We start from the raw sequence: 25641 nt of genomic DNA, 5'->3' as shown, positions 1-25641 counted from the left end.
CGTTAGAATCATAAAAATCTTCAAATCCCATCATTTAAGTGTAGAAAGTGGGTATTAAGTGAATTTCTCTATTTTTTGTTAAAAATTACTAAGAATTCATGATAACATGCATAAATTAACTAAATTATGCTCTAAAATGCATGGAATAAGTATGAATTAGCATACTTATTTGCATGTTATCAGGAGACTTGTGGCATACTCAGGACCCCCTCATTGTGATTTATTGGTCGTCGGTGTCTTTCAACGCCAAGTCTATACTTCTATTGATTTTAACATTGCATCAGCATCGGTTCCCATCTGCATTTCACTTGTCCAATTGACAGTGGAACAGACGTTTGGTCCCGTCCTATCGTTCGGCATTAAAATATTTATGAATTACTATTTTATTAGTAAAGGTTTATAAATTATTATTCATTAACTCAAATATCAATGACAAATTAACACGCTAAAATTGATCTCATCATCTATCTTTGAGAGGGGGTCAATGGGTATGTTAAATTACAGTCATGGACTGTTTAATACCATGTGTAACCGTTTGCCTAATCTGCCTCTATGTCAGAAGCTGAGTCCCCATCAACATCCATCGACAGATCATAACCCACGATACATGTATGCTGTTGCTCATATCAGCAGTCTCGACCAATCAAAATCTGGAAGAGAGAGAGAGAGAAAAAAAAAGAGAGGTTAAAATATATTGTTACCTATAAATAGGCTCTGTATGATGTGGGCTTTGGGCTTGGTTGGCTCGAAACCTGGTCCTTTTTTCTCTTTGTTCCACAAGTTAAGATGTTGAAGGACTGTAGTCCATCTTGTTGATATATATATATATACAAGGATGCTAATTACATAGAGTATCTGGATGATTAATATAATAAAAATTAGATAAATGGAAAATATATAGATCCTAAATAGATAGCCAGGTGTATGATGTATAAAAAGGAAATTTCTAGATGTATATCTTCATTTATTATTTATATCAGTGATGTTTCTTCTCCTTGATCAAGATATTACAAAGTAATTTTACTGCACCTGAATTGTGTGTGCCAGATTGATTATCGATATGTTTCATCCTTAACGAATCATGTGGTCCTCATTGTAATGGGTCACGTCATACATAAACAGGGGCGGGATAAATTCTACAAGTATTTGACATAATAAGAAATGTTGGTAGAATGTGAGAATGAAGGCCATAATTGGTCAAAAAGGCTTCTAGCGAACCATAGAATAGGAAGATGGCATTGATGCCTGAATATTTCCTAAAATTTTCGTTTATCTTAAAAATAAAATTTAAATAAATTCAGTAGAAAAAAATTTATTTAATATCCTTGAGATTTTTACCAACATGGGTTTCGAATGGTCAACTCATGGCTCCATCCTCAGGTCATATTTACTCTTTTTTATAGTTTAGGGGAGTCTTAAAATATTCAAGGTTAATTTACTACTGGGGCAAAACGTCATAGATGATGTGGATCTGATTGGGTATCTCTACGAGGCCTCATCTTATTTTGCTGGATTCAGAGTTAACGTAGAATTTAAAAATGTTATAATCTGAATAAAGACCGTCGCCAGTTCAATCGAGGAGAAAGTAGGACAATTATCTATAGAATGTCTTTGTCGTCGCCCAGTAAGAAGTACATAAATAATGCTCAATTAATGGAGAGGAAAGCCCAATGCGAAATTAAAATAGCAATAAAACTTGCTTAAAATAAAGGAAAGACAGATTTCAGGGGACAATGCACTCTTAAAATACATGTTTCACCTTTCTATCAGAGTGAAATTTGGTGAATTGGAACAGACAAAATATGGGTTTAAATGCACCAAAAAGCAAAAGTCAAACAAACACAAGAAACAAAACAAACGCCAAAGTTTAGGATTTTCGCCGATTCTGATAGTGGAAAGCCATAAATGCTGCCAATTTTCAGTGGTTCCCTTGAACAGTATTTTATACGGCTCTGAAGAGCTAAGGAAGAGATAGCCTGAAATAAATGATACAAGAAAGAAAGTAAGAAAGAGATATAGAGGTAAACGTATAGACGAATGTAAAAACAGAGAGATATAGAGAAATAGTGGAGAGCGAATGTGGAGAGAAATAAAAGATACATAAATATAGAGAGTAACAGGAGAGAGAGAGAGATAGAGAGAAATAAGGGAGGAATGAATAGATGAGAATGAAAGTGAGAAGTATACACAGAAGGGAGAGAGATGGGACGTATACAGGGATAATATTGAGAGAGAATGTAAAGAGAAAAAGGGAGAGCGAGGATTAGAGAGAAGAGAAAGATATATAGTCGTAAAAAGAGTGATATATAGAAAAAAAAGGACTAAAGATGAACGTAGAGATAAATAAACAAGAGAGAAATGTAGAATGCAGTAAAAGAGATTTAGAGAAATATAACGGAGAAATTATTGAAACAAATAAAAGTAAGAGATAGAGAGGAGTCTCAGAGAGGGAGATAGAGAGGAGTGTCAGAGAGAGATAGAGTCTTAGAGAGAGGGAGAGAGTCTTAGGGAGAGAGAGAGAGATAGAGTCTTAAATAGAGAGAGAACTTCAGAAAGAGCGATAGAGTCTCCGAGAGAGATAGAGAGGAGTCTCAGAGAGAGAGAGATGGCGTCTTAGAGAGAGAGAGAGGTCAAGAGGAGTCTCAGAGAGATCGAAAGAGCCTCACAGAGAGAGAGAGAGATAGATAGAGCGATAGAAGAGGGGGAGAGATATATATAGAGAGAGAGAGATCCTCAGAGAGCGAGAGATAGAGTCTCGATAGAGCAATAGAAGAGGGAGAGAGAGATATAGAGAGCCTCACCAGAGAGAGAGATATCCTCAGAGAGCGAGAGATAGAGTCTCGAGAGAGCGATAGAAGAGAGAGAGAGAAAAAGAGATCCTCAGAGAGCGAGAGATAGAGTCTCGATAGAGCGATAGAAGAGAGAGAGAGAGAGAGAGAGAGAGAGAGAGAGATCCACAGAGAGCGAGAGATAGAGCCTCAGATAGAGCGATAGATGAGGGGGAGAGAGAGAGAGAAAGAGCCTCAGAGAGAGAGAGAGAGAGAGATCCTCAGAGAGCGAGAGATAGAGTCTCAGATAGAGCGATAGAAGAGGGAGAGAGAGAGATAGAGAGTCCGAGAGAGACAGATACAGAGTCTTAGAGAGAGAGATATCGAGAGAGCCTCAGAGAGATAGATAGCGAGAGAGTCTCACAGACAGAGACAGAGACAGAGACAGAGAGAGACTTAAATTTACCGTAAGAAAATGGTCAACGGAGATCAACGTGGTACTCTCCCTGTGCTCAGCCCAAAAACCTCTCCTCTTAAATTCATCTCCGCGGCCGCCATCGGTTTGCCCCGACTGACCCATAAATCCCCCCGTTGTCCGCGAGATCTCCCCCGCCCCCACCAAGATACGAATATATTATTTCCAATATAATTCCCAAGATTCGCAAATCTCTCCCACCCCCCCCCCAAATCTCCACATTCAACAGCCCAGATCTCATCTTCTCTCACCATCCGACGGCTCTCCATCTCCCATTCTTCCTCGACCCCATCACGTGATCGTCCCCCCTTAAGATTGGACAAATAGACTCATGACGTATTCATATCTTTCGTCCGATCTCGAGAGCCCACCAGTCGCGCTACGACAACCCACCTCCGTCTACGTTCTTCGCTCCCAACAAACAACGTTAATTCTAGAGAGAGAAAGGCACAGCCGAGAGTATAAAGTCTGAGATTAAGCCAGGAATGTGAGTGGAAGTTCTTCTTCTTCTTCTTCTTCTTCTTCTTCTTCTTCTTCTTCTTCTTCTCCAATTTTCCATGGCGGTTGCCACCGGGACGAAATTCCACGTCCTCGCCGTCGACGACAGCCTTCTCGACAGGAGGATCATCGAGAGAATTCTCCGAAGCTCATCCTACGAAGGTACTTTCTTTTACCGAGATTCTTTGTTGTGGTTGTTCTTTTGTCTGTGTTTTGGAGCTTGAAGATCTGTTTCTTGTTCTTCTAGTCACCGTTGTAGATTCGGGTAGCAAGGCTCTCGAGTTCTTGGGGCTTCTTGATGATCCACCCTGCCCCACGCCGTCCAACCAGGTAACCTTTGCTCTACCCAAGGTTTCAGTCAGATATCATGGACAAAACTCTAGATTACCAGAGGGTTACCCTGAGTAATCTAGAGTTTCGTGCCATTTGGGTCAAATACCGGGTACTAAACTCTAGACTTCCAGGGGGTCATGCTTGTAGAACAATCCAACCATGCCATGGATATATAGTTGGGATAGAAGGATGTATGGTCTAGGGTTCCTTCCATTTTCATCAGATGGGGTGAACTAAACAGGTAGCCTAAGGAACAAAAGGGTCATGCTTGTAGGCCTAAGGAACTAGCTGGTCTAGAGTTTTAGATAGTCTATGGAACAAAACTTTAGACTACCCGATGGGTCTGTGACATAGTCTCAAAAAAAAATGGTACTAAATGGATAATCTATCCAGCCGTTCCTTCGACGCAACCATATAATGTTTTTATATATGTTAAAGTTTAGTGTTTGATAAAGTTTGATCTCTGGCCTGCAGGAGACCGGAGTGAACCTGGTGATCACAGATTACTGCATGCCAGGGATGAGCGGCTACGACCTTCTGAAGAAGATCAAGGTACAAATAGACTCTAATATAAATTTTTTAACCCAAGTTTAATCGCCAAAGTTTGGTGGAGAACTAAGGAGATCGATTTGGTGTTGGATCAGGAGACCTCTCCCTTGAAGGACATCCCAGTAGTGATCATGTCCTCGGAGAACGTTCCCTCCAGAATTTCCAGGTAAGATAGAGGATTGATTTGACATCATCTTCCACGTAAAATTTGACAGCGGACGTGCATGCAGGTGCATGGAGGAAGGGGCGGAGGAGTTCTTCCTCAAGCCAATGCGGTTCTCAGACGTTCAGAGGCTGGTCCCTCATATGATGAAAGGGAAGAGAAGAGAAGAGGCGGAGGAGAAGAGAAGAGAAGATAAAGAAAGCGATAGCGGAGAGCCTTCTTCTTCCGCCCCTCCTTTGGTCGTTGTAACGCCGATGAACAACGTCGGTGGAGGAATGAACAAGAGAAAAGCCTCTGAAGAAGGAATTTCTTCGGAGAGATCGCTCTCGCCTGAGCGGACGAGGCTGAGATTCACTGTGGCTGCCTGAGCAGTAGAAACATTGAATCGTCTTTGTACAGAAGGGAATCGCTAATCACGACGAAGGTATTGATTAATCTGCTCCTTTCTCGCGTCAAGATACGAGGAAAGTAGTTTGAATGGGGAGAGAGATGCTCGGAAGAGTGAGTTCTCTGGAAACTCTCGGAGATTTGTACAGAATGGAGCGGTCATCGCCGATATGGTTTTGATGTATTTGCTGCGTTATTTTGTATTTAGATACAAGGAGATTAGATTGAATAGAGAAGAAGATGCTTGGAACAGTGACTTAAACCGATAATTTTAAGGAACGGTGCAACAATTGAGGGTATACCACAGAAGCCATTGTTTTCTCTCCAAGATTAACTTTAGCTTTGTTGGGAGTCAACACCCTAGCCAAGGAAGATTTGAGAGAAGGTGTAGTGCCCTTGATAATGGCTACAGCTTTTGATATAGTGGGAGGCTACTAATTCCAACAATTGGTATCAGAGCCCAGGTAATGGGTTCAAATCTCAGTGGGGACATGATGTGCTAGGCCAAGTCCAGGTGGAGCGTAACTGTGTGCTGGTCAATGGTAGGCGTTTGACAATACTAATTAGCTAGGTTAATTAGTATTGTTATTTTTAATCAACTTGTAGAATAATATTTTTAATAAACACTCTATATTAAGATGCACATGATGAGTAGAGGGCTCGTCCACAGGGAGGCAGGGTTCAAGGATTCAATTCAAGCTATTTAGAGTGTAGTTTTAGTAGATTAAATCTTGATTAAATATGATCTTCAGTGAAGATCATATTTCCAAGGTTAAATGGGGATGATTTTTTTTCAGTTTTTACTGAAAGATAGATCCTTAGAGATAATAAGGGAATATAATTGAGCAGACGGAGTTAGGAGATATGAGAGAATATTAAGAGAATATAGGTCCTCACTTCATTAACCATGATCCTTAAAGAAGATTTAGAAGCAGAAGTGTAATGAGATAAAGAGAGTACTTAATGTAGGGTTCTTAAACAATAATGGCTGGTGAAGAATGTGGGGATTTAGAGGTAAGTGAGGAATAGATAATTCATCTAATTTTTATAGTATGCTTTTATGTGATAATAGACTTTGATCATTAGCTAACTTCCTTCTCAAATCAAGACAAGGGCTACTACATTTCGCCCTAGCCGAGGCAATTTAGGGGAGCACAAATCAAGATCAATGAAGATGGAAACTTAACATCAAATAAAATACCAGGACAATAGTTGATCCAAGGAGAGCTTCCTTTTGAGTGCAGACTATGGGCAAGCATCCAAGAATGGAAAAAAGGGAGAGAAAGATAGGGTTTAATACCAAGGGTAAAGGGGTGAGACTTCCACTTTGCCCCTAAGTATTCCTCAATTTTCTTTACTTTGGGTGCTCCTCTCGTCAATCCATCCGAACGAATGGAAAGATGATACAATGAAGAACTAGCCCTCAATTGGAGCTCAACCCGATAGCTGGGTCTTCAAATATTTATGTTTGAATCTAGAACAATCTAGGGTATATGATCCTTTTGGCCTTCTATCTCTCAACAAAATTTGCAGAAAAAGACGTCCACTTATGCAAAATTTTATTTGGACACCGCCCTAGAAATATTTGAATATATGCCCCTCAGCTCTTATTTTACCTGGAAATTTTCCAAAAGCTCATCTTTTCTTCCAAAACAAGTTAAAATACCAAAAACTTCAATAAAATAGGAGCTTTACGCATGCAAAAACTACCACAAGCAGTGTTAGAGCCATTTTCTTCATGTTCTCCACTAAATAATTTCTAGAAAATTCTAGAAAATTCTAGAAAAATCAGTAAAAATCAGTAAAATTCAGGAGAATATACTAAATACAAGTTTGTTTCATTTTTAGGACGATAACATGGAATTATAATAATTTAAGAGTGAAAAAATGCAATATGTTTGAAAGTAATACTATAAATTACACATTATCAGCATTGAAGTGGTGGATGTTGGGTGCCAACACCCTGCCGAAGAAAAATTTAAGCGAACAAGTAACACCCTTGCTAATGGCTATTGCTTTTGTCACAGTGGTAGGCACTTAACTCCAACAACCTTCCCGAAGGGTAGGTTTATTTACATAAAATACTTTATTTATATCTTAAAACCATTTGGAATCAAAGATTCAGCAACCATCAGATCTCTATAAATAACCTCCGGAGGCACAACTAGATCGTGATCCCTTCATTATAATCTATCACATGAACATGTGATAAGATTCGACCAATATTCACACATCTTCTACATGTAAGTATGGTAGGCTTATTGGATGGATGACAAATGATTCTTTTGGATGAACATGACAAACTTGACACCATCCATTCAGTCATACTTTCATGTTGTTATCATTTGTCCAACGTTGTCATCTTCACCATTCTGACATTCGTTGGTGACAAAAAAATGGAACATATGATAAAGCAGTGAATGGAAGGGGACTGAACTATCACGTCTAGATAGCCACTTTCGATCATAGTCATTATCATCATCACTGACAATCATTGTCATTGAAGAACACAATTATCAACACTGTCAATAACAGCCATCCTCATAGACATTTAAATTTATCCTCGTCAACAACAATGGTCCTGCTAATCAATAGTCCTCATCCAGGTCAACAAAGTGTTTATCCATGTGAAATGTTGTTGTCATAAAATAGTCATCATCATCATGAAAAAAAAGTCATCATAGATGATATTATCATTCTCGCCAATGACAATCATTGTCCTTGTTGACGAAGGCAATCATAGTTGTCAATCATGGTCATCATCAATAACTGTCCACCATCTCAACGATAGTCATAGTCATAATAAATAATTGATGTCATCATCGTCAATCATAATCTTTGTCTATAATCAATGAGTCAGCATCCTTTAATGAAAATTGTCTCCATGTTGACAACATTTGATCACATCAATGATGATCATTTTCATCCTCCACATCAATTATGCTTCTATCAACATTGTCGACCATCTTTGTAAAAATAGGATTCACTTTAGTCATGGGTAGAAATTCACTATTGAAAACAATTATCATCCTTGTCAACAATAATGTAATGGGCTTGTTTATTATAGACAGGATCATTATCAATGTCAATCATTTCCCCCATCAAAAACTCATCCTCCCTATGGACAATGATTATTATGGCCATCCCCATCGACTAATAGAAGTATATGTGGCCACAGGTCAAACACATTCTATATGTCATTCCATGTTCATTAACATAATACATGCATTATAATATACATGTGATGACAATGAAGAAATCTATGAATCCATGATCTGTCATAGTGCATTATGATGAAATCATAATACTTTGATGGCAAGTCTTTAAACACATACTTTGAATATTCTTAGCCAAAGGATATTCGAGAAGCGCGCTGAAATATCTAGATAGAATGGCATTATCTACTTCAACCCGTATGATGATTGTGGTTGTTCACGTAGCCAGTATGAATACTGTAATGGTATTTTACTGAAATATGAATCAGGTTGCTCGATGTCACAATTACTTAATTGGTACTTAGACTTGGGACAACAGAGACATACTATAAACAGAAAATATTAGCTTGGATATGACCTAAAAGTTCTTAATCATGGAATTTCAAACCATCTTACCATGGCTCCCAAGAAGAAGTTCATGAAGTAAAGAGATCAAGTGAATATGTATAGAGGTTGGACACAGGAATGGCTCAATACAACTCACTCGAGGAGTCAAAAAAATCATGGATCTTATCTACCTCTATGTGATTTGATCATTAGGTTTTAGGTTAGAAGGTCTATTATGATTCTATTTTTAGTTTTTGCCTCGTGAATTGATAAAGCTTTTCCTAAATCACAACCTTAGAACCCAACATTGATGATAACTATTTTGTTCATCTTCACTATCAATGACGACAATCGCCATCATTGACAGCAACAATTGATATATATTATGTGGCCATCAAGCAAATCACACTTTCATGTCATTTTAGTTCCATTAAAGAAAAAACTTATTTGTTAATTGTGTGGTGGACAATCAAGTCCCTAATTATGTGCAATGGTTTAGTGAATCGTGACGAGATCATGATACACTGATCATGAGTTTCTAAACATGTATTCTAAATATTCCTATAGGATGGATACTCAAGATAAACATGAACGAAACTATTTGAAAACAATAGGATTATTTGACCCTATAGTTGATCTTATATCCATTAGTGTAAAGACATTAAGGACAGATGGATGGCAGTCTTTAGAGATAGACTTCACTTAAATCATCCATATAAATCCATGAACGGTATGATACTTAAACACCAATCAGGTTGATTCATGTCACGGTTGTATATGAGTCCATTGGCCCAATTCACAAAAGATATCATTTGATGGATGGCTATATTTTGAGACAGACATAACAGTATACAATCATGGATTTAAATCAATCTTAGCTCTGATATAACAAGAAGCACATGAGGTAACTGAGGTATTTAGATAATATCATTTGCCTCAATCTATGAGAAGATCATCATGGACAAAAATCATGATAATGCTCGTCAGTAAAGACTACGATTTTCCTTGATGAGGACAACATTTATTTTGACAATGACTTTTTTCCACGACAATACTGAAAACTATTTTTACAGTGAAATTAGATAATGCCTATGGACACGTCATCAATGAGGATGAAAATTATAGTCCTAGAAAAAAATAAATGTTGACGACGATAGATAAAGAATATGATCATTTTAGGGGGGTTATGCTTTGATTGAGTGCTTGAAAAATAATTCTGATACAGCAGAATATGGAAAATCAGTACATAATTTGTTTACAAAATATAAATGGCATGTGCACCTTGTGTGGAATGAATTCTATCATTGACTTGATCCCTAAAACATATCTTATAAATCATTCGCACGTCCAGCCTTTAGACAAATCCACACTATTGATGCAAAAATTTATCTCATCATATTATTCTCTAACTCTCCTTGAAGATATAGTAGACCTTCAGGTCTCCCTACTAGAATGAGTGAACCGAGTAGAAAAGAAGATAGGGGGGAGCACTTAAAGTCTAGATGGCATGAGCATCTAAAATGGGTGTTCCCCATCTGTTTATATTTATTTGAGAATTTTCCAAATAAAGCTTATAACTTTAAGTATGTCCACTAAAATCCATATATGTTTTGCTTGTGACCCTCTTTAGGCCCATGTATTAGTATAGTTTAATGGCACAGTAACATTTATTTTCCAACCTTATTAATTGAGTATATATGTATTTAGATTAATTATTTAATGATTAATTTAATCTAATTGATAGGTTAAGTTTCCAGCATGTGGCATTCCAAGCTACACCCATGCTCTGAAAGATACCTAGTATTAAATACACTCTCTCAGGGGACCATTATCATCATCAATTATTGTACATGTATAATCTATCATCTGCATGAAACTCCAAATGACTTAGGGTATAGTTTACCATTAAACCCTAGCCCATCATTCCATTTTATATTGATGCATAAAGGAGATCACTGGAGAATGTCTTCTCCAATAACTCCACTTCCCAAACTAAGGATTTAATGTATCTTCTTTCTCAATTTAATCATTGTCTGCTGCTACAATCATCTTCCTCCTTAATTGTAATCTTTGTCATTATCTAAGAGATTTTTTATCCTTGCCAATGTCAATCATTGGCCTCATCAATGAGGGTATTCATCATCATGAGTGACGATCATAGTCATCATCCTCATTGATGATGCTTCTATCAATGATGCTATTTGTTGATGATGCTTTTATCATCGACTGCCACTTTCAAAGTGGCAATTTCCGTCGTAAGATGTATTGATGGCGACGACGTTAACACGACTTTTGCAGATGCACCGCCGCCGTCAACTGACAAAGTCAACGCACCGACATCAAGCACGTCTCCATCTATGTACGCCCTGTCAAGCACATCTCCACCTACGCACGCCCCTCACGCGTCATGACACGTTGTCAACGCTAGATCAAGAACTGCCCTCTGATGTGACATGATATCACGTCGCCTACCTTTACTTTTATTTTTATCTCTCGCATTTTCTCTTTCCTCCAAGGCCTCTATATATATAGGCCAATGCTGCAAGAAACATTTGGGCAAGTTTTATTTCAAGAATTGAGTTTTCTTCTTGGAGGACTTGCCCTAGCCCTCTTCCCATCGAACTATCGCCGCCGCCGTCGTCACCCCGAGCCGTCGACCACTGCTCCTTCTCCGTGCCCGTTCGTGTCTTGCCGTCCGTTGTTAGGATCTCTCCAATGCCAGGCTGCCTTTGCCAGGGCCGTCCAACGCTCAGGCCGCCCCGCCATCCAAGCGCCAGGCCGCCCGCCAGGACCGCCCAGCGCGTAGCCGCCCGAGTGGCCGGCCGCCCACGCTAGGGCCGCCCAACGCCCTGCCATCCAAGCGCCAGGCTGCCCCATCAGGGCCGCCCAAGCGCCAAGCCGCCCCCGCCAGGGCCGCCTAGCGCCTAGGCCACCGAGTCCCCAACCGCCAACACGTGCCCATTGTGCTCCCGGATGCCCTCGCAACCACTGATTGCCGCGCATACCGTCTAGGTGTCGGGGCGCTGCCCCGCACCCTGCAAGGGGGCGACTCCCCCCTTGACCCCTCACCAACTGACCGCAGCGCACGTCATTCGTCCCTCCAACGATACGATCAGAATTCCCCGTATCCTCGTCACGACTAGTGGATTAGGTATTTCTTGAGTTTTCCCATGAGCGTAAATTCGATAGTATTGATTTTGGTGCTTGGCATCATCCCGATGGTTGAAGACAGTACTCCCGCCCTCGACGAGGAAAGGGGCTGCACCACTTCTATTTCATCGGATTTAAATCTTTCGAAATCAATCGTGTGAATTGTGGTCAGTTTTATCCATCCCCTCTCCAAACCAGCCCAATATTTGCCCTTCCCCATCGTCCCTTTTCCGTCACCAAAGACTTCTTACATCCATCATCTCCTGTTGTCTTGCATAGTTGTCCTGCATCATGTATTAATTGTAGAATACACAATGCTTATATGCCAAAAATTTTAGAAATGATATAGAATCTATATTGGAAACATTATTAATCCAACTTTTTTTTATTTTCTCGCCACATTTTTTGTCATCCTTGTCATTAGTCATATGCGGGTCATTTTCATCATCTGTCATCCGCCATCTCGAACGTATGATGGATGACGGATGACTGATGACAGAAATGACTTTGTCCATTTATATGTCCATCAGTTTGGATGATGATAGATGACAGATTCACATTGAACAGATGATTGACTGCAAATCCAACAACCCTTAGGGACGAGTAGTCAGCCTATGACAATATAAATGATGACAAAGGCCAATGCCTCGTGTGACATGGATGGAAAACAAGGACGATGATGATGACGATGATAATGATGGTGGGTCACAATCATATTGTGGTGATGCCATTTTTGTTAGATCACATGTTTATAATGTGTACTTTATTAGTAGATTTTTTCAAATACCATGTCTTGATTCACAATATAATGGAAATTTTGAGAAAATCTTGGCATCAAGACATGGGAACTACTGGCATCAAGGGGCACGTGATAGTAACTACTACTCTGCGATATGCAATTAGAGTTTCTGCAGAATTCGCACCACACATCGCACAGGGGTTCTGGTGTGATCTAATTTTCACACACTTGGTGTGAAACTTTGCCCCACACCACACAACCATGTCTACAGCTAATGACACTACTGGTTTTATCCATCTCTTTCCCCTCTCTCTCCCCTCTCTCTCTCTGAGTATGACTTGTTCTAACTGATTGAATCTGTTCAGACATAGAATCGAATTGAGTTTTGATTTGTGAAAATAAAGAAAAGAGACATTGCTTTATTTTTTGCCAATTTTACTCTCAAATTCTTTGAACTGATCAAATCTGTTCGAACATATCGAATCGAATTGTGTTTTGATTTGTGAAAATAAGGAAAAGAGAAATTGCTTTGTTTTTCTCCAATTTTACTCTCAAATTGTTCGAACTGATCAAATTTGTTCAAACATATCGAATCGAATTGCATTTTGATTTGTGAAAATAAGGAAAAGAGAAATTGTTTTATTTTTCTCTAATTTTACCCTCAAATTGATTGAACTGATCAAATCTGTTTGAACATATCGAATCGAATTGCCTTTGATTTGTAAAAATAAGGAAAAGAGAAATTGCTTTGTTTTTCTCTAATTTTACTCTCAAATTGTTCGAACTGATCAAATTTGTTCAAACATATCGAATTGAATTGTGTTTTGATTTGTGAAAATAAGGAAAAGAGAAATTGTTTTATTTTTCTGTAATTTTACCCTCAAATTGATTGAACTGATTAAATCTGTTCGAACATATCGAATCAAATTGCGTTTTAATTTGTGAAAATAAGCACTAGAGAAATTGCTTTGTTTTTCTCTAACTTTACTCTCAAATTGTTCGAACTGATTGAATCTGTTCGAACATATCAATTCGAATTGCGTTTTAATTTGTGAAAACAAGAAAAAGATAAATTGCTTTATTGTTCTCCAATTTTACTCTCAAATTGTTCGAACTGATCGAATCTGTTCGAACATATCGAATCGAATTGCGTTTTGATTTCTCAAAATAAAGAAAAGAGAAATTGATTTATTTTTCTCTCAAATTCGCTCAACGGAACTGAGGTATATCCACAGAGTTCTTCCTCTCTTTTTTCAAGAAAAAAACTGCACCGGAAGATGCCAGCGACGATCAAAATTGAGTGGCCTGATGCTATGGACTACTGATCTGTGATCACAACTGATAAATCAATAGGGCGGCCTCTTCGTTTTGCATTTACCGGTACTCGACGGTCTCACTCTTTTGAATTTTTGAAGTTTTAAGGCAATTTTGATGGTTTACATGCTAACTTGGCAATGTTGCTCAGGATTAGCGAGCGAAAACATTCGGTTTATTCGTTTATCACGTTCCTGTAATTAATGCGCATCAATCCGGGTTTCATTTGCCGCTGGTTCCATCTAGCAATTGTTTATAATACTTCGTGTGACGGCTTTGCGGATCTTCATTGAACTATGCCCTAATGCGAAATTGAATCTATGATTCTTGGCTTTGGGGATTCGAGTATTTACGTGGCGATCGGAAAACTATAAGCATCTTTTTCTGCGCAGGAGTTTGAATTTTTCTAAGAACTGTAACTGCAGACAGAGTTAGCGAGAATCAGTGTGACAAGACAAGATGATGGCGACCTCACTAGTTGGGCAGCTAGTTTCCTCCTTCAGTGCTGGTCACAAAGCATGGGAAGATCCGTCTATGATTAAATGGAGAAAGCGTGACGCGCATGTTACTCTCCGCTGCCATGAGACCATTGAAGGTGACGACAATTTTTTTTCTCTCTTTTGTCATTGAATTATTATATACGCCTCTGTGATTTCCTGAATCAAAATGCAAAATTTTAATTGTTGAGAGAACCGGAAATCTGTAGATCCTACCTCCATGGCTTTATATTCTTTTAGAATATGTTTTGATTGGTGCTCCATCAGTATTGCTCTTAGTTTCCTATACTCTTAAGACTTAGGAAGATGGTTGAAGTCGTTGCGAATTAGCTGTGGGAAGGACCCCATTATCCGATACTCAAATATCAATCTACTGTTTTGAATCCTTTACTTATCTGGATCTACAAATTTTATGGTAAGATCTCATTATTCTGATAAGCATAATATTTCTTTCATGCCTGATGACTCTAGTTTACGTTAGTCATAAGAGCTAGATTCTTTGCCAACAACCATCAGAACTAGCGACCAACATGATTCTATGTAATGTAAACGAATTTGATCTGATTGCTGAATTAGGTCAATCGGTGTACCTCAAAGGGATATCAAAACAGTCTGTGGAAAAATATTACAAAAATATTCTTTCATCCTGTGCAATTATAATTGACAGACTCATTCATGGATTGATATCTTATCCTAAAATTGCTGCAATTGATAATGTTCCTAATTATTGATGGATATGTCTCTAACATTTAGGATCTTTGAAATATTGGTACAACCGGTGCAATGTTGATCTTAAAATATCCGCTGAGGCCAAGTGGAATGATGATGCTATTAATGATGCCCTTGAAAGTGCTGCTCGCTGGGTGAAAGACTTGCCTTACGTCAAGTCACTAAGTGGATACTGGAAGTTCCTTTTGGCTCCAAATCCTGAAGCTGCTCCTGAGAATTTCTATGACACTTGTTTCGATGATTCTTCATGGGCATCATTGCCAGGCAAGTAAATCTTCTAGCCCCATTCTCCATATATTTTTTTATCTTTTGCACTCTTTTTTATTTTCACAAAATAATCCTTGGTAAAAAATTACTATACGTAAAAAAAAGAGTATCCGAGTCAAGATTGTGCTTGAAATGACGCTATTTTTTTGATGCCGTAAATTTTTTAATTAGTAAAAGATTATTGTCTTTTTAAACTCCTAAAAGTCAAATGATATAACCAGATTCTTCGCTCTGGTTGATGGACGAGTATTTGAATGTTGAAATATTGGCAGGGGGATAGAAAGTTGTATTTAATAGGAAAAATGCAAGAGAAAAGAAAGAAATGGCTATGGGAAACTGATCAGTTCTGTACCAGAACCTATCAAAGAAGGAAAAAGGGAGAAAATCGACTATAGGAAGCACGCGTGCAGAAGCTGGTGTGTGCCAAATTTGTTAAAAATAAGGATGGCTGGAGCTAAAGGAACCAAAATTGCAATCTGAGTTTGTTCCCAATCGGGAAGAGAGCCATGTTCTCAATCAGGAAGCAATATCAAAGGAGGAAAGTACACGAGAGAAATAAGGGAACAATGATCATAGCAGGAAGAGGACGTTCTGTGTCACGTGCAGAACGTGACCAAGAAATAAAGAGGTTACTTACTTTCCGTTGAGTACAGGAAGTAAAATAAATAGTTAAGGCATATGATGGGGGCATCGATTGGGAGATCGGTTTTTGGGGAGAAACGTGTCAGAGCAAGCTGTATTCGGCTACAAAGTCTGCGGATGGTGAATTCGTTTAAAGGCTGAGATCCACAGTGATTGGTGGGGGAAGAGTATCTTGGCTACTTGAGTAATCATTTCTTGAAGTTGTCCTTGATAAATTGAGATTCTACCTCCAAGCTCGGCTGGCTGGACATGGGAGTGCACCGGGACCAGAAGGGAGGAGAGCTTCATCACCTTCCTCAATTCTCGCTATTGGCTTTTTCCTCCCTTTTCCTCCTAGAGATTTGACCAGGTTACTTAGTCCTTTTAATGCGTTTACATTTTGGAATTCTTGAATTTTCCTTTTTGGTCAAGCTTAACTACGATTTCCCATGGTAAATTTGGTTCCGATACAGATACCTATATCAGAAACTATGTTTTAAAACGTCCCCAATATCTCTCCACTATCCCTTGTACAAAATAATCTTCTCTTTCTATGCCAAGGTTCAGCTGTTTCCTCCGGGACAAGATGTTTTTTCTTCAACTATTCCTTCATACTCCGACTCTGTGCTGGGGTCTCACCGCTGCAAAGAGTTAGAGTTAGAATGTAGACAGACAATAAACACAAAAGTCCTCTTGGAGCTCTGGTATCATATCAGAAACAAAAATATAGCCGTTATAATGGTTGGTGCACTTTTCTTCAAAAAACAAATAGTGGTTGGTGCACTAAATGGATTAAAATCATGCCACTAGTTGACCCTTGTCTGCAGTTGCAACATGAATGACCCAAATGCCTCTTGCTTCTTGTTTGATGAAATGGTGATCTTCCTCCACATGATTCATGTGATGTCCTTAGTTGAATCGCATACAATATCATCGAGAGATTTGTTATCACAGTTCAATTTGACGGGGTTAGCATTCTATTCAATAATAGAGATTATACACAGAAGAAGACGTGTGGGGAGCAAGGCATGTGATAGTGGCAGGCCCTGCAACTCACAAGCTTAAGGAAGAATGGACAATGAGGTCTAGAGCACAGAAGAGAAAGGATGTGGGGTCGAGTGCAGAGAGGCAACCGGCTCTTGAAGCTACCACTGCCCACCTTCACCTCGGATTCTCTTCCTTTTGTTGATCTAGTATTGGACATCTTTCTGTTTCTCCCATTGATCTAGTATTGGAGCAAGGTCCAGTAAGTACAATATTTGTCAGGTGCTGGGTGGCCCACAGGAACGCCAGCTCTACTCAACATTTAGACAGTAATAGACCTACCTCAGAAGTGCTGGTCAAGACCTCCTAGTGTTTGCCCAGGATGTGGCCAATCTGCTAGATCAGGGTCTGGAACTTCTGGAACAATGGCCTTAGTTTCTCTGTGGAGGAGACTATGGGTGTGAAATAGCCCCAGCTGCCACTGCAGTTGACGGACAACCAGCCAGCCCAGGAGTGAGTTTATAGGGTCTGCGGACCTGAACAATGATCTGGACTCCTTCACCATGCAATCTGGAGACCAACCAACATTTGTCGAAGGAGACCCCATTGCCTGGTTTGTTTCAGGTAGAGTTCCTCAAGGTCAACCAGATTTTCTAGGAGGAAAATTTACTCATAGTGATTCGCAAGCGTATGGAGTGAGCTCTCACAGTGTTGGTGTACCTTGGCATGGCATCCTTTCCATGTGTGGATTGACTTTTGCTCAAAGCTTCTGCAACATTTAGGAGACCTACACACACCAAATTTACATTGCCGTCTGTCGAGCCTAAAGCAAATATGAATTGTTGTTGAGTTATGGGACAAGGTGGAATCATTAGTCTCTTTCCTTCCTCATGTATTAGCTACCATTCTGGAAAGTTCTTTTTTCAAAGCATTACGATCTTTGAATGTAGCTGGAGTCAAGATAACCCATAGTGGAATATGTGGGACATGGTCTAGATGGCGGGTGACAAATTGCACACTATTTAGTCTGCATGGCCTTCCCCTACTGAATGCTCTCAAAGTCATGGTCAGTTGTCAGGCCAGAGGGGCTCATCCTTATGTTAGGGGCGTGTCGATCCACCAGTATTTGGTGTGATTCCAAATGGTTTCTCCTGGCCCTGGTCATCCCATCAACATCCCAAGAGAACGAACCATCATGACCCACATGACCAGGCCCTCTTGCAAGAGGGAGTGACGGTTGACACTGTCTTCAACTCTCTTTTTTTCAGGAAAATGGGGAAGATCACCTGAGATCAATCCAAGGCTTATAATGTAAATAAATATGAAATACACAAACGACCAGATAGGTCCTCCCCCCTTCTCTCCCTCCAAAACCGATATGAAATAAAACTCTCCACATCATGCAGGATGTTGTCCATCAAGACAGCCCTTCCCTTCAACATAACCTTATTTTGGTGTAGACATGTCGCCCATTGCACCACGATGAGCCTTCCCCACTCCATACGTCCCTTGCACATGCATTCTCGTTTAGAGTCCCAACAGGCCTTGTTGGAAGCAACATCCACCCCAATGAGCTTCTGTGAGTACGGCATCATCTGAGTGAAAGAACTCTCAAAGAAAAGGCGAGAACAGTCTTCTTCACCCTTTAACACTGTCGAGGCTTCCGGGAATAGTCGCTACCAGAGAACTCATGTCACAAGGTGTTTCTCCTTAGGAGCAGCCATCCGAAAGCCACAGATTTAAGGGAGCCTTCTGTTTCCATAAAATTCTGCAGGTGTGAGTGATTGGCGCTTCATCTGACGGGCCCTCTGTGATCTTCTTGGTGGCTTCCTGAACCAAAAATGAGGGCCTCTCCACACCAAACCATCTTGTGTCCCTCTTGAAGGTCCGATCGAACATTGCTCAACAAATCTCCTACCCCCTGATCCAACAGAATGCGTTTCAATGTGTCATCCCAGAAGTCCTGAACCATTGCTTGAGGGTTCCATGTAAGAGCAAATAGGCACGGAAACTCATTTAATGTACCTCAAGCCAACCAGCCATCCATCCAATATCGGATAACGAGCCATTCCCTAGTCTGGTTTCAAAGAACTCCAGGACTCAAGGTCAAATCTGTTGCACTCCTTGCCAGATGTCTTCAACTCTCTGAGACTAAATATCATGCATGCTGTGTGCAAGCACTTTGTTTTCATGGGGACAAGAAATGTGGCCTTCGGCATCTCTACATATGATCACCTCTCCTTATGAATTCCTTGTGATACAGGATGGAGTCACTATCATAGTGGAAGCCTCCATCTCTAGCCCAGAAGATTGAACTGAATTGATCTGATGCGATCCCCGCTCTTTCTACTGTTAGTTTCATCATGTTAGCCCACTAGGGGCATCTTGGTTGTTTGGCCCTTATGTATTATCTTTAAATAGAGAAGCCCTCGCTTTAGGAGAGCAATCAATAAGAATGAAGTTGAAGTCCATTGTCTCTCCTGTCAGTGACGTCTAAATCCCATTCAACCTCTACAATCCCCATCCATCGTGATCCTATCTACTTCACTACATCTTCAGGCGGTTCATCCTGGTTGATCCCTGCCTCCTCCATTAGGCCTCTCCATTGACATTTCCCATTTTACTCTTCAACCCTAGGAACCTAGTTCCTATATTCTTCTCCTCTATCTGCTCTTCTCTGATACAAACCTAGATCAAGGTCCGTATCGCCCTCATATATCAAGGGAGTCACTATCATTGTGGAAGGCTCCATCTCTAGCTGTCACGCGGTCAAATCTGGAGCTAAGGACACTGCTCGCATCAAAATCGTGTCGGCCTCAACACTTGGGCAGGAACATTGAGCAGCCTTCACTTGTGCAGCTGAAGTCTTTTTGGACAGCATAAGATTGCTTGGAGGTTAAGGAGAGAAAGTTGCTAAGCCCTTAGCATCAATCAAGACATTGTATGATAATAAGCAGAATTACATCACAGGTTGTAGCCATTACAAAAGAGGAGGCCCAAGGCCAATACAAAAGTAATGAGACAGGGCGCAGCTCGTGCCATTGGGTAGTGGTGCTCCTGTGCCTTGAGGACCGCAGCTTGCAGGCACTACTGCTACAAGCGTGGCCCGTGCCAGGCATTGCGCTCTTGTGGGCCACGGCCCTCGGCGAATCCACCAATCGGTCGTACCTCACCCTGATGTCCATCCGCAGCACCCCTGTGCTCGGTGCCCAGCCTTGAGCTCCACACAACACTAGCACCCACGATGACGCCTCTACCATGTTGGTCCACATCGGCACCGCCATGCTCGCTGCCCCAAACCTTGGCGTTTGTGTGCCGCAGTACTAACCACAGGGGTGCCTCGTGCCCCGCGGTTGTCTTCGCACTTTGTGCATCATGCCGTAGTCACTTGACAATATATGGTTCCGTCCCTATGCAAGGAGTACCCGCGGCGCATGCACACAGTCTTCGCACGCACGGTGGGTAGCCCCCGCACTTGCGTCCTCAGCAGCATGTGCACATGGCGTGCCCTGCTCCGCCGCGCTTGCACGCCAGCAGGCATTAGCACCATGTGAGCCTTGGCTTCAAAGATCAGGGACGGGCATCACCACCCATGATGCATGTGGTGTCCACGCTTACGAACTCAACTTCATATCCCAAGTCCAAGCAAGCGGGCATATCCTGAACAGTTAGCACGCAGGCCTCTGCGCAGGAACGTTGCGTACTTTGTGGTTCTTCAACCATGGATACCAAGATTTGTATAGGCGTTCATCTCCAGATCTAGAATATCAGCATCCTTAACCATTTCTTACCTTATCCATTTTGTGCCCAAGACGTCATTCTGGGCGTATAGTGGCCCTGTACTCTGGACTCTACAGAAAATGATAGGGGACTCCAAACTCTGACATTCAAAGGTGGGTCTAGATTGGATCTATTGATGGTCAGTACCCGTCTTGCTCTCACATCGGGTTGGACTTAATGCCATGCAGTGCAACCTCTTCAGGTGTTTCCTCTCAAGAGCTCCAACATCTCCTCTTAGAGAATTCAGAATCTTTACTGCCAACAATTAAAGAGCATCTCTGATGCACCATGGCATCCACCTCCTACCTAACATGGCCACAGTTGCCCATTTTGCTACCCCCATGCCTAGAGGACTAATTTGGAGGACCTGGTGAGCTCCATGCTGGACAAGGGAATACCAGTTCCTTATTTAGAGCAGCACTCCTTGTCTATAAGAAGGATGATTCATGGTGGTTCTGTGTATTTTATTGGGCTATCAATCATGTCATGGTACAATGGAGGAACTGATGGACAAATTCTACTGGGCCACCTACTTTTCATAGCTTGATCTTTATTCAGGATATCATTTGATCTAGATGTATGAAGAAGCCATCCCAAAGATTTAAAGGAACTGGCTATACCTGAAAAATAGTTAGGGACTTGCTGTCCTGGAAAATTTCAGGGGCCCAGCATTTCAGCAGGCAATTCAGGCGACCAGGAACCTGTGATGTAACTGTTCAGCATGTGTGATAACTTCCAATAACTGTGATCATCCATAGGGACATGCAGTATACTATCCAAATAGCTATGATATCAGCCGTTCAGATAAGCAGAATAGTATCGCCATGAGTATGCTTGAAGGACCATGAGTGATCGCCACTGCTTTGGTGTCCCAAACATCACATAGTTTTGAGTCAACCATCCAAAATCAGTATGGAGGGATTGTTTTAATCCATGAAGAAAGTGTCTTCTTCAGTTTTTGGCTAGGTGCTCATTTTGAGAGGTTCTATAGACAGGTTGAATATCCATATATCGCTCCTCAGTGAGATTACCAAGAAGGAAAGCATTCCACTTGTATGAGTGATACAGACTCCAGCTTTGATGAATATCGGTCAGCCCGCAGAGTATGGACTTTTTCCAGACTATAGTGATCAATAACACGCCAAATATCCTCTAGCATGAGAATGTACCCCAGGACAGAAACAGTGATCTGCACAAGCTTGGCGGATCTGGACATGAGGGTGCATATATGGGCCTTTCATCATGCATTTAGATTGAAGCCTCTGTGCATTAACCCATATTTCCTTGAAAGTGGGAATACAGAGAAGACGCCTAATGATTTTCATGCATATGTGCAAGAAATCAAATATGTATTTGTTAGTCAGGCACTATTTCGTTTTAATTTAACTCTATTTCTGAACTTCTTTTATCAAATTTTCATTGTAATGGTGGCCCTCCTTTTACATTTAACTTATGAATTACCCACCTGGGTAATTAGTCATTACCAAGGTGTATTTATTAGCCGCCTTCTCTAGTTACTATTTATGTGTAACTGGTATTAACATGAACTAAGATGTGAACAAGGCATTCTTTTTGGCGTAATCCTGGAGTGGAAAGGAGGGAAGGATGTGGTGATATGTAGGGCCATGTGGAGGAGAACCTTAGCCTTCTGTTTCCTTGTGTAACCGAAAAGATGTAACCAGTGATAGAAATAATGCCTCTGCACAACCCCTTAACTCAGCGCACTCACTGATGATATTCTTCTACAGTCACCGCTGATCAACTCAGCCCCTATCCATGGACACTATACAGGCAAGACCCCTGTAAAACATAACGTGACTGAATGGCAGATCTTGAGAAATTTCACATGTCCAGGGAATGCCCTAAGAGGATAAAGAACTAGAATAGCAGAAGCTACAGTGGGGTCCAGTGATGGAGGGAAACTATAGCGATGATGTGACAAGACTAAGGAAGCTATCTCTGACCTGGATCTCTCTGTTGTCACGAAGCAAAAGGATTTCTGAGCACTGAGATCTGTCAAAGCTGATTGATATCTGCGTTGAAATTTATTGTGAGCCCCACAAGCTGAAATATGTTACTATTCTGCCCCCCATTGATTACCAGAGATGCAAGCTAGATGTATACAAGAAGACACTTTAGTCTCCACGTTTAGGTCACGTGATGACTTATTGGGCGACTTTGGAAGGTGGGGGTTTGGTCAGTTTAAAGAGAGAGAAATGGGGAGAAAAAAGGCACCAAATTGGATTAGAAGCGGGAGCAAGAGACTTTTCTGGGGCGTCCGGGTTGCATTTGACCTTGAATCTCCTAAGAAGTGCTTGGGCTCTCGGATTGAATATAGACAATATGGGCTGAGGTAACAGATTCAGCTCTTGGCATATGATTTGAATTTTTTACCAGTTCAATACCAGTCATATCAAAATACTGCTGACCCTTACAGGATACAAGGAGGCCATGGAATGACTTTACTATTACCCAGATAATCTCTGAGAGTCTTTGAAAGTTGCAGACAATATATTGTTGTGGATGTGGCACAACAAGACAACTAGAAGTAAATTGACAGTGAGGAGGGCTGGTGAAACCTCAAATCTCGTTCAAGAACATTCAACATTCTGATGCCATGATAAGTGAAGAGGATGACGCATGTAGTTCTGTTCTATAAAGTTGATAATCCCCTTTTTTCTTAAGAAAAGTTGATAAATCCCTTTTATGGTACATGGACCTATTGGTCCAGGTATAACCCAATAACATGCAATAACAAAGTACATAAAGAGAAACACAAAGAATTAATAATGTGGCCCATCATGCTAAAGGATTAATTAGGGAGCAATGGAAGACTGACTACAGATATTACTGGCTCTGTATTTTACTGAATGCGGGTCTTACCCAATTATTTGAATCCGATCTAGAAAATCTTATTATTGAAAGTGACGGGAGTAAGATTGATAACAAAGAGGCCTTGACGGAAAAAAAGATGTCAGCATATGACCATGGAATCAGTTCAGAGACACTCTTTGTTATGAAATGATGTCATGTCATTGTATAGTCTGTTATAATCGCTGCCCCATCATAGGGGTATTTTGCATATTCCTTGAAAAAATGTTGGCCACCCTTAGGATGCAGACCAGAAGTTAAGTTGGATTTCCGTTCCTCCTTGCCCGCTAAGATCATACCCTGTCTCCATTATCTCTCCATACTCTTTACTCATCACACTACCCTCTTCCCGCGATCATCTCCACCTCATCGAGTCTTCAGCTGGCTTCATTCTCTTTGTCAATATTTTCCTTCCTCTCTAGAGCGCTATGCTTTCTCACTTAATATCTCCAAATACAAGTACTTACTATCAGGTTCAAATATGATTGTCACAGATAGTATCATAGTCAACAATTTTCTCATCAATCTTGACGTTTTCTTTTCTGACAGGTTCCGATCAGCCCTGAATCTTATTGTTCTCTGATTAAGTTAGCGGGGTGGAGAGAGACATAAAAAACTTGAATGGATTCATTTTGCTTTCTCTGATGAGATGCCGCTGCCTTGCTTATCTAGATTCAGTCTTTAAATAGTGCAAAGATATCCAGGTGTTACATAATTGAGTGCCAGAACATAAAAAAATACTTCTAGGATATTTAAATGATGCTCATGCATAATTATGTTATCTGTCAGTATGCGTCTTAATTTTGTTGTTTGTTTTTTGTCTTTTAGTTTGCATCATTCTCTCTTTTTTCCTAAGGGGGCAGACTTTTTGTGAAACAGTACCATCAAATTGGCAGATGCATGGATTCGACCGTCCAATTTACACAAATGTTGTATATCCGTTTCCTCTTAACCCACCCTACGCTCTTTCTGAAAATCCAACTGGTTGCTATCGACATTCCTTCCGTATCCCTCCAGAATGGAAAGGTATGCTCTTAGTACAATACTGACATTGGTATGCATTTTTGAGTAACTAAATATTTAGCTTCTCAAATTGCTCTCTATGCACAGATGCTTGTTCGAAAAATAACGTAGATGGCATCATTGCAGGCAACTATTAATTCGTGACTTCATTACCTTTAATGTATCCACTTGTCTTGTTGTACTCAAGTGAATCATCGTGCTGTAATTTGTTCTTAGCATCAATGCTATACCTGTTCATCATCAAATTTACATATCCTTCACTTGTTTGGACATTTGTTTTTCTGGATATCCTTTCTGAGAGGATTTTCATCTATTACTCTTGTGCCCTTTTAGGATCTTCCATTTAAGACCCCTGGAATTAATTATGAATCCTACCCATCATGCTCGATCCATCTTATTTCAGATCTCAAATCATTGATACCCAGGCAGTGTACCAAAACATATAAGACTCTCATGATATGCTTTGTTTCTACATAAAAATAAAAAAATTACCAGAGCTTCTAGTAATAATGAGAAAGCTGAAGGTAAAAGGCAAATGGCAGACAACTTTATTTCCTCCTGGCTCCTGTTAAATTTCATGAATTAGTAATCTCCTGTAAATAGAGTACAGCTCTTTGAAAAAAACGTCTACTTGATAACCTTCGGATTTTTGGACTGGTCTTAACTCAAATAGTTTTGTAGAAATATTTATTGGGCCCTCATATGATTAAAAAAATGTTCATTTTACAGTTGTATCGCTGTTGTGGTTATCAAAATAAAATTGTTATCCAATTGTCCAAATAAAGACAGATGCTCCAAGCTGATGCCATCTCAGAGTTTGTTGAGGCTTCTTCATTTATTGATTGTATCAGAAAAAATGAAGTTTTGGATGTATTTTTATCATATAGGAAATGATAACCACTGTTTCGCTAACACGTTTACTTATGAACGATTTACATGCTTTGAGACTTC

At 40.4% G+C, this 25641-nt stretch overlaps 2 protein-coding genes and 1 long non-coding RNA gene across 5 annotated transcripts in view; 2 read left to right on the top strand and 1 right to left on the bottom strand.

The window, feature by feature from the left end:
* Positions 1–1678: 1678 nt before the first annotated feature.
* LOC144712033 (uncharacterized) lies at positions 1679–3664 on the bottom strand. Its single transcript, XR_013583713.1, has 2 exons — positions 3235–3664; positions 1679–1976 (listed from the first exon to the last, which is right to left on the bottom strand). It is a non-coding gene; the product is annotated as an uncharacterized LOC144712033 (long non-coding RNA).
* Positions 3665–3739: 75 nt separating this feature from the next.
* On the top strand, positions 3740–5435 carry LOC144712019 (two-component response regulator ORR3-like). Of its 2 annotated transcripts, none has more exons than XM_078586199.1 (5): positions 3740–3903; positions 3989–4071; positions 4549–4626; positions 4719–4789; positions 4854–5435. In XM_078586199.1, exons 1-5 carry the CDS (start codon positions 3801–3803, stop codon positions 5152–5154), a joined length of 636 nt encoding a protein of 211 aa, XP_078442325.1. In that variant the 5' UTR covers positions 3740–3800; the 3' UTR covers positions 5155–5435. The 2 variants fall into 2 exon arrangements, with proteins under 2 accessions (XP_078442325.1, XP_078442329.1); XM_078586203.1 differs by having other exon boundaries at positions 3741–3903; positions 4722–4789.
* Positions 5436–13824: 8389 nt separating this feature from the next.
* The window catches only part of LOC144711998 (glycoside hydrolase family 2 protein), a 29546-nt gene continuing 17729 nt past the window's right edge, over positions 13825–25641 (top strand). Inside the window, exons 1-4 of one of the 2 annotated variants that reach the window (XM_078586176.1) lie at positions 13825–13984; positions 14311–14513; positions 15169–15408; positions 24547–24693. In XM_078586176.1, the coding sequence (XP_078442302.1) occupies positions 14378–14513; positions 15169–15408; positions 24547–24693 (523 nt within the window). In that variant the 5' untranslated portion in view covers positions 13825–13984; positions 14311–14377. The remainder of the gene's footprint in view (positions 13985–14310; positions 14514–15168; positions 15409–24546; positions 24694–25641) is intronic. The other variant, XM_078586183.1, reaches the window with a different exon arrangement.

This window comes from Wolffia australiana, chromosome 1, assembly GCF_029677425.1.
Source record: "Wolffia australiana isolate 7733 chromosome 1, ASM2967742v1".
Classification (NCBI taxonomy): Eukaryota; Viridiplantae; Streptophyta; class Magnoliopsida; order Alismatales; family Araceae; genus Wolffia; species Wolffia australiana.
Note: the sequence above shows the minus strand (reverse complement) of the source record. Positions and strands in the feature narration are given on the sequence as shown.